The 8,852-nt window shown below is 46.8% G+C and overlaps 1 protein-coding gene across 4 annotated transcripts in view; it reads right to left on the bottom strand.

Annotated features, from left to right (window-relative positions):
* Window positions 1-65: 65 nt before the first annotated feature.
* Window positions 66-8,852, bottom strand: part of BCL2L13 (BCL2 like 13) — a 45,492-nt gene continuing 36,705 nt past the window's right edge. For all 4 annotated transcript variants that reach the window (XM_074871720.1, XM_074871719.1, XM_074871721.1 and 1 more), the window contains one exon: window positions 66-7,450. In XM_074871720.1, coding sequence (XP_074727821.1) covers window positions 6,638-7,450 — 813 coding nt within the window. In that variant the 3' untranslated portion in view covers window positions 66-6,637. The remainder of the gene's footprint in view (window positions 7,451-8,852) is intronic.

Genomic DNA, 8,852 nt, shown 5'->3' with positions numbered 1-8,852 from the left:
TGCCTGCACTAGAGCAGGAAGGCGGGGAGGGGTGGGGGGGGAGCATAGAAGGAGTCTACACATCGTTTTTGAAAACTGTACCATTTATTAAAGTGCAACCTGGGGGCATGGTCTTACAGCAGTGTCCCATTAGCAAGGGAAAAAAATGTACATACCCCTTCACTTCAACTGAATATAGAACAATGAAGCTGGAAAGAACTTTCTTTTAAAGGTGGAAACACTTTTATTAACCAAATGGCACAAGAAGCTTTAGACAGTTTTCCCCAAGAGGGCTGCACTTGCATATTAAAAGGAACAATATGACCAGTTCCTTGCATAATGGGTGACTTGAGGACCAGTCAGGGTCTCTTCCCCCAGGTAGGCCTCTTGAGAACAGAATCTGAGATTCCTGCAAGTCTGTCACTATTTGCCTACACCCAGCAGAAGCCTAGTAGAAGACCTCCCCTAACATGCATGCTTCAGAGTCAGTCCCATTAGGCTTTGCTACCTAAAGCAAGTGGCATTCTTTTGGTCTGAGTGGGTTGTAACTTTATACTTGAATAAAAGCTTATAATGCAAGTTAAAAATGGGGACGGACCCCCTAAAGGTACAGCAGTAAGATGCATCCTCTACAGCTTGTTCTGTCCAAATCAAGTGTTCGTTCCCTCCCCTGCAGATACTGCAGGGAGATCAAAAGCAGCTTCCACTGGAAGCTAACTGTAGCTCCCCCACTTCTACAGCATGACCATAGACCTCTAGCTCAGAGGAAGCAAGTCAGCCTACCTAAGAGACCAAGAGAGGGTCAGCTCTAAGTAGGAAAAAAAGTGATAAAGTTACTTAAGGAGGTGGAGCTGAGCGATGTTGTGGTGTGGTTCCCCTGGATGTACTGGTGACACTACAGCTGCCCCTTCCCAGCTGGTGCAGTTCTCCTTCCCCAGCCCCATACACCAGACAGGAGAGTTCAGTCAGCAGCCACAAACCAACTACTGTTGCCTAGAGTGAGCCCCGTGGGCCCTGCTCCCTACGGGAGTCAAGTAGTGGTGGCTTAAATCTCACAAACACTGCTCCCACCTCCTCCCCCCCCCCCCCTTTTTTTTTTTTTTTAATGGCAATACAGAGCTTGCACTTTGAAGCGCAGATACATACATGGAGTCAAAGCAATACTGTTCTTGTAACCTTCCTAGTGCTGAAATTGAAGCCACAGTGAAGTCATGCACAGCTTCTGCCTTCACTAGGTCCTGGAGATAATGTGCCTCATCTCTCCCTGTTTCACCAGGAAACATTTTCTCCTGTTGTGTAACCTGCTGGAGTACACACTACTCCCCCTGTGTCTGTGCCTGTTGGAGACACAGGAGTTGACCTTCAGTACATTTTGTGCCTGGAATCGGAGATTCTACTGATAACCTGGGCTCTACCTAGGCATGACAGCTGGGGCCGTGTTCACCCCCCCATTTCCTAGCAAAAGAATCTAGCAGTTGCACATTCCAATTCTGTAGCATGGGCTTGCTCTGGTTCAGTGAATGAGAGACTATGCTGCCAGAAGTACTTCTATTTTTCTGTTGGAATAGCAAGATGTGCCTTACTAGGGTTTTGCTAGTACTGCCATACTGCTGTAGCTAAACTTAAATGTAGGGAAGGTTTATGACCTCAGATTACTTTGTCTACTACAATCATTAAAAAGAAAGACTGAACTTCATACCTTGTTTGTTTAGTACTAATGAAATTTTTCATTTGTGACCATCAGAAAGCATTCATTAGTTTAAAAATACAGTCCAAAGTGTTAGCCTAGGTGTGATCAGAGTTACATGAAAAGGAGGAAATGGGATTCTGGCACCAGAACTTGCCCTAGGCAAGAGCACTCAGCACTAGAGCTCTCACCAAGCCCTTGATCTGCAGCTGCCTGAACAACAGCCCCCAGCCAGGATGAAAAATCAAGCCCTCACAAACAGCAAGGATGGATTCTTGTAGTAGTAATTTGCTCTCCGGAAGGCAGGTTAGGAAAGAAACAACCAACTGCAAACACCACAACAGGCACTTCACCTCCAGCCAAAAGTTAAACTGGTGTCCAAAACCAGATGCAATACTAAACAGAGAACATGAATCATAGACTCAGAACGCCAGGTCTGAAGGGTCCAACCTTTCTGGCAAAACCAAGTCTAGACAAGGTGGCCCAGTACCCTGCCCATCTCAGTCTTAACAGTGTCTAACGCTGGGGAATCCACCACTTCCCCGGGGAGATTATTCCAGCAGCTGATTGTTCTCATTGGGAAAATTTATCCTCTTGGGTCCAACTGGAATCTCACCAGGAGTAACTTGCACCACTTACCCCTTGGCTTTTCCATGTGACTCCTTGTAAAAAAAGTCTCCATCATCTTTGTAGCCACCCTTCAAATACTGGAACATGGTGATAAGGTCTCCCCTAAGCCTTCTCTTCTCAAGGCTGAACAAACCCAGTTCTCTCAGCCTTTCCTCACATGACAGGCTTCCCAGTCCCTTGATGATCTCTGTGGCTGCTGCATTGTTTAGCTCCATGCTAGGAGCTTCTGTTCAGACAGGTGAGTACCTGGAGCAGGCAGCTGCTTGATGATTCACCTCTGAATGAACAGAAGGCTGCAGCAAATGTTGCTTTCTTGGCTCTGGTTTGTTTCACTGGGCCAGGTCTAGTACGTTATATCCAAGTTACTTTCAGCATTTTTCAGCAGCCAAATTATCACCCTGTGAACCCCTGCTCGGCATCCACCTAGCCTGACAAAAACTGAAACTTAAAAGTTTAAGCTGCCTTTCTGTGCATGCCCAGTAATACTCCTGTTTTGCCCTAGCTGAGCAGCTTGGCGCTGCTGCGCCAACGCCAGCCCCACAGCCTGGATCTTCTGAAGTTTAAGGGACTCGCGAGGCAGGAGTCCACCAGGCTCTCGCAGCACACGGCTGCATCAAGCAGTGACGCAGCTCTCTGCAGTCTGGGCTTTTATGCAACAGAGGGGTTCTGGGTTTCAATCTCTGCTCCCATCCTGTTCCAGGAATGCTTGCTGAAGAAAGCCCTTGCCCAGCTCCCAGCCACAACACCCAAGTGAGCATAGCTTAGAGTTAAGCACCATGACAGCCTTTTCCTTGACAGCTCCTTATTTAGTATGCTACCCACTGCAGTTCCTTAAGTATTTAACACTTTTTTGTAGATCCAGTCCTCTGCTGTTTTAGCATCTCAGCTTTAGGGTGTGCTGCAGACAAGGATAAAGTGAAGAAAGAATGGGTCTAAGGTAGATATTTTGTTAAGGTACAGGCCACTCGAGGACAGATATTGAGGCACTTTTGGGAAGGGGATAAGCAACACAAGTGAGGGTAATTCTATATGCCCTTTTGTAAGTATATAGCTACTGCCTTTCCTCTGCCAGCTGCAGAGATCCACTAAGGAGAGGTTGCATCACATGGATCGGGGTAATTAGACCCTGCAGTTTAGGATTACTTTAATATACTTGAAGATGGGGTGGGTGGGGGGGGGGAACCCTTCCATTTTCTAATTCTCACCTGTAATGGAGGAAGCAGCCTGGCACTCAAGTCTGTAAGAACGTTGTCATCTGAGCTTACCCACCCCTTGGTGACTTCACAGGGCCTGTCCCAGCTCTGACCACAGAATTCCCCATTGAGTAAATTCCAGTCCATAACTGACCTCTTAGCTAATGGAGTGTTCCCAGACAAAAGGGACACATACAAGAGATTTTCTAAATGCATGGTCAGGGGTGTGGGGGAGAAGAGGGTACAAATTCTTACTAACTTGTCTATAAGACCCTAAAATGAGAAAAATATAAAGGACTAAGCAACCAAAAGATGGTGCAGCTGATGCTCCATTAAATGTAACAATACAACAGATACTTGAGGCTTTCGCCCTGCCATGAAAATGCTTAAAGTGTCATTTATTTTCCTTACTACTGCTGCCCCCTTCTCACTGCTTTGTGTGGAAGAAGACATTTTTTATTTAATGTCCCACTGGGCTCCTTAGGCCAAAAAGCTTCTTCCCTAGCTGGCATGGATTTATTTTTCTGATCTGTCCTGTACCCATCTCTGACACTACTACTGAAACCACCATGTACAGAGAAGAGCTAGAGTAACACCAGCGCCCCCCGCCACGTTTGTACACAGTTACCCAGAGAGTCCACAAAATCCATCTCTGCTCCAGAGTGCATGTGGGTACTTCTGTGTATCCCGCGGCGTGCCTGCAGATGGGGGATGTCCCAGATGGAGGTGCATCTTCTTCAGTAAGGAGAGGACGTAGGTCGGGTTAAGAACAGCCCTTCTCCCAGACAACACAACCAGAGAGGAAATGGCAGCCAGCAGCACAGCAGCAGGAGAGGGGCAAGCCTACCCCAACTTACCGGGCCGTAAAGCAGCCCTTGCCACATAGGAACAACCCAGTGCCCTCACAGACTGTCACCTGTTGATAAACGCTGTTGCAACACGTGAAATGAAGCAAAACTGTAAACATGCGTGCATGTCCGTGACAAAAGAGGCATAAAGACACCTCTCCTCTCCACGTGAGGGAAGGTCCCGTGAGGGGCCAGGAGAGGGGACTGCGGTGGTGGGAAGGCAGACACCAGAGAGTCCATGGCATGAGGAGGTCCCTGTGACCTGTTCTGGGCACACAGCACAGCAATGGGAGTACCAGCAGGGCACCAGGAAATGGCAAAAAAAGTCAATTCCATTTTGCAACATAGTAAAGGGTTTCTTTTTCTGTTAAGGCCAACCTGCTACCTTTTGTACATGGAAAAAGAGCAATGATGAACAGTGAAGTCCAGAACTCCAGAGCTCCCGAGCTCAGTCCACAGCAGCAGGACATACACGAAAATCCTTCCTCTTAATATTCAACTTCACACATGTAGTTCAAAATTCAAGAAGTCTTCTAGACAATCCACTCTCATAAAAGCTTAAAACAAAAAACATTCCTCAGAATCTGCCAGGTTCTTACTGACTTCCCAGCATCCTGGGATACGGGTGGGATAGGAAAATGTAGCATGAAAATCCTAAAATAAGAGAATGTGCTAAAATCTCTTCATTCTCAGATCACTTAAGGAACAAGTTCATCAGGAGACGTACTCTAGATAAGGTTATTGAGAAATAAAAGTACCTTGTCTTTGTGCTTTATGAAGAGTAAGCTTCCCGCAAGCTCACATTTTGATTTTTTACATTATCCCGAGTTCCCTTTCACCTGCCTCCATCTGGTCTAAGCCACAGTGCCAGCATGAACGCTCAGAGATGCGTCAGTAGTTTTGCCAGGAAAGCCTAAGGCCTTGCCCACAGAGCTGCGGTACAGACAGGGACAGACACAGAGACACGCACTGAAAGAGGCACACCTGCAGTGGGATCCGACATAACTAATGCCTATGGCAATACTGAAAAGGTTTCTCTCCACACACATCTGAAGTGTTGTGACTGCAGGAAGAGGGCTTGCTCTTTTTTTTTCCCCCAAAGTAACTTTCTCATCATTTATGAACCTGTAAGTTTAGCTGATTACAGATTCAAAGTTGCAAAAGAAATTGCACTGAACAACACTCTGGGTCAGGTCAGGAACAGGCAGATAGAGGAGATGTTTAATGCTGTTTTGCTCAGTTACTAGAATCCATTGCTTTATGTATCTGGGATTCTGTCACAGCCAAGACCAAGTTAGGACTAAATACACTCTGTGCTTAACTTGGGAAAGACAATACAGACTGCAGCGTGACACAGGACAGCATAGCATTTAACCTTTGAATTGCACAGGAGGCACTGGCCTCATTTCCACATAGTTTTGCTGTATCTTTGCTGAATATACCGTGGTATCCAAGTACTGATCAGAACGGCACCATGTCCAGCATGAATTTTGCACCTCTGGTAACTTGAGGGTGGCAGTAACATGGGCCAGGCAGTAGCGGAGCAAATGGATTCTCAAACCAGCAAATAGCAGTGTCCCACCCTCCTGGGCGGCCGGAGCACTGTCCTGCACCTCTCCCCCAGGAACACCAGGATGCTCAGAGATAATACAGCTACAGAGAGGCAGCATCTTTACAGGGTGGGGCTCCAATACACGTTAGGGGCCAAAACCGGTGTGAGCAAAGAGGTAAGAATAAGCACTCTCCCACTGCGGCTTAGGAGGAACCTGCAAGGTTACGAGGAGCAGTGCTGTACCTGAGAGGAAGCCAAGACAAAAGGGAGACCAGCCTCTCGCTACAGGACTCAGGTTGGCTAATGTTTGTTAGGGAGGGCTCGGGGGCACGATGGGAAGTGACAGGACAGCACAGCTGCAATAGCGGTCAGTCTGAGAAGCCAAAAACTCCAGGGGTTGGCAGCAGCTGGCTCTCCCCTTCCCCTGGGGGTTCTCTGTTCCAGTTCCTAGAGTACGAGCCCCCCTTTCTTCAGCACCTGCACTTAAGTTCTTAAATTTGCGTAATTTTTTTTTTTTTTTTAAAAATACCCCTGTACTTTAATCACGAAAAACCAGTCCCCGCCCCAATTCTACTAAAAACATGATTGTCCATAGCTGGAGGCTTATTGAACGACCTCACCCCATCACCATTAAGTTACTCAAATGTCCAGTTAAACAGCAGGCAGCTCAACCTTTAGGTAACACAACTACAAAAATCGGATCGTGCTCTCTTCTCTCTCCCCCCTCCTCCTCCTCAAGAGAGCTCCATTACTTTTTTCTAAGCGCCAGCGCTACGCCAACTGCTACAGCTAATATAGCTACCGCAGCAGCCCCACCGTACAGCAATATAGATTTCCCTTCCGGCAATAAGATAGGCTTCTCCTCTGCAGCGGAGGATTTCTCTTCTATTTCTTCCAAACGGCCCTCTTTCCCCACCTTTTTTTCCCCTGGAAGCAGTATTTTCTCAGGTTCTGGTGCAGCTTTTTCTTCTGATGGAGCTAACTTTAGGACAGGTTTACTTAATAGGGGGATTTCAGGTTCAACAAGCTCTTCAGCCGCTTTTCCCTTTTCTTCCTGTTTTGTACGCAGAAGTGCAGAGGGATGTGCTTTTTCAATAGCAGCAATTTCAGCTTGAGGTTTTATTTCCTGCAAAGAAGCAGGTGTTTCTGGAAACGCTGCCTGAATGGTCTCTGCAGCGACAGCTGACACCACTGCTTCCTCAATCCCCTCCGGTATCTCTTCCTTCTCCACATGAACAATATCCGAGTTGGAAGAGTTGTTCTCACTCCTCTCTTCACCCCCCCCATTGCTGTCCAGGCTTTTGACTTCTTCAGGATCCATGGCCACTTGCTGCCAGGACTCGGGTCCCAGGGAGACTGGCAGGCTCTCTGTGTGCCAGCTCTGGCTGGCTGACAGGGAGACAGGCAGGCTCTCTGACTGCCACGACGTGGTCACCGTGGGGGACTCTGGGGGGCTCACCTGTCCCGAGTTGTCACTGGTCAGGATGTAGATGTCATTACTGTCCTCCGCGATGAGCCCGGGGTACTCTTCCTCTTCGGATTCCAAAGTAAAGACCGTCCCCTACGAACGAAAAGGAGGACACAACACGTGAGCAATGGCTCCAGCATTACCTCCCCTGTACGGGAAGGAACAGGACACCTGGAAACTTAGTGGGGCTGGAAGAAAGATGATAGGGCCTCTGCAGGAGCAGCCGTTGTCTGACCTACATTTTAGAAGAGATTACAAAACCCAGCTGGTCCAGCTGGCATTTCCAGAGACTGGAACCACTTACAAGAGCTTTGGTGGGAGCCCCTCCTTTCCCTGATGTTAATGCATCGCCAAGTGCATTACTAAAACATACCACATGGGCATTATAAACCAGAGAAGAAGATACCAAAGTCTGAAACCAAACAAAGAAAAAAGAAGCCAAACACAAAAAGTACATGAGCCCAGCTGAATACCACTCCCCTTTCCATTCTGTGCCAGTGCTCTGTATTGCTTGTCCATCTAACAGTGTTTCACTTACATTGATTTTATTATATTGTCAGTGCTCGCTGAAGCCTGTATTTCTACTTTGTATCTGTAGTCTACCGTAATTCTAGTAATTTACTAACAACAAATACAGCTATTCTTAAATGAGTTCACTTTCCAAGACTGGCATCATATCTTTGGCCACATAAGTTAAATCAACCAGCCGAGCACAGACATCCAAAGATGATGACAGGGTTGGTTTGTTTTTATTTAGCTAGGAAAAATCTAGACATCCTAAAAGTTTGACAGTGGGCTCCAGTTAGAGAAACTGAAAGTGTAAAACTCCGACTGATTCCTTCCTTACAGAACGAACAGCACTGTCAATCCTAGTCATGCATGGACTGCTGAGTATGTAACACAGAAGAGATTTGCTTCAAGGGGAAAATTACAAGAGGAAAAAAAATTAAGTGCAGAAGAACCTAAGATGGGTGTGATACCAAGAACATAAAAACAAGAGATAAAGGCAGAGCAGAACCCCGAAGTTTGCTATGTCGTATCACAGAAGTCTGTGAAACCTTTAACAAAGATTCAATTATTCCCTTGCCCCTAACAAAAATGATTTGAAGATATTATCAAGTACTGCAGTGATAGAAGCCCCTTCCCTGCAAGTTCCTCACTCAATTATCAAGCTTTCCCGTTCAGTCCAATCATAACACGAAGAAAAAAATTTTAAAATCCATTTGTTCTCTTTCTCCCCGCTCCCTTCTGCATGCAATAGTTCTCCTAAAGCACTCCAAGCAGTGTCCCCACCTTTTTAAACCCTTTCCAACACCTGTGAACTTGGGGTTTAGTTCTGTTCCGGTCTCCTATTGATAGCTTCCCATTCCAAGACACCTCCTCAGTTGTTCCACAACTTTTTATGGATTCACACAGTGGTCTGTGTCAGTGTGTTGGGTTTGTGTGTGGTGGGGTTTTGGTAGCAGGGGAGAGGGCTACAGTGGTGGCTCCTGTG

Source organism: Strix uralensis, chromosome 5, assembly GCF_047716275.1.
Source record: "Strix uralensis isolate ZFMK-TIS-50842 chromosome 5, bStrUra1, whole genome shotgun sequence".
In the NCBI taxonomy this organism is placed as follows: Eukaryota; Metazoa; Chordata; class Aves; order Strigiformes; family Strigidae; genus Strix; species Strix uralensis.
Note: the sequence above shows the minus strand (reverse complement) of the source record. Positions and strands in the feature narration are given on the sequence as shown.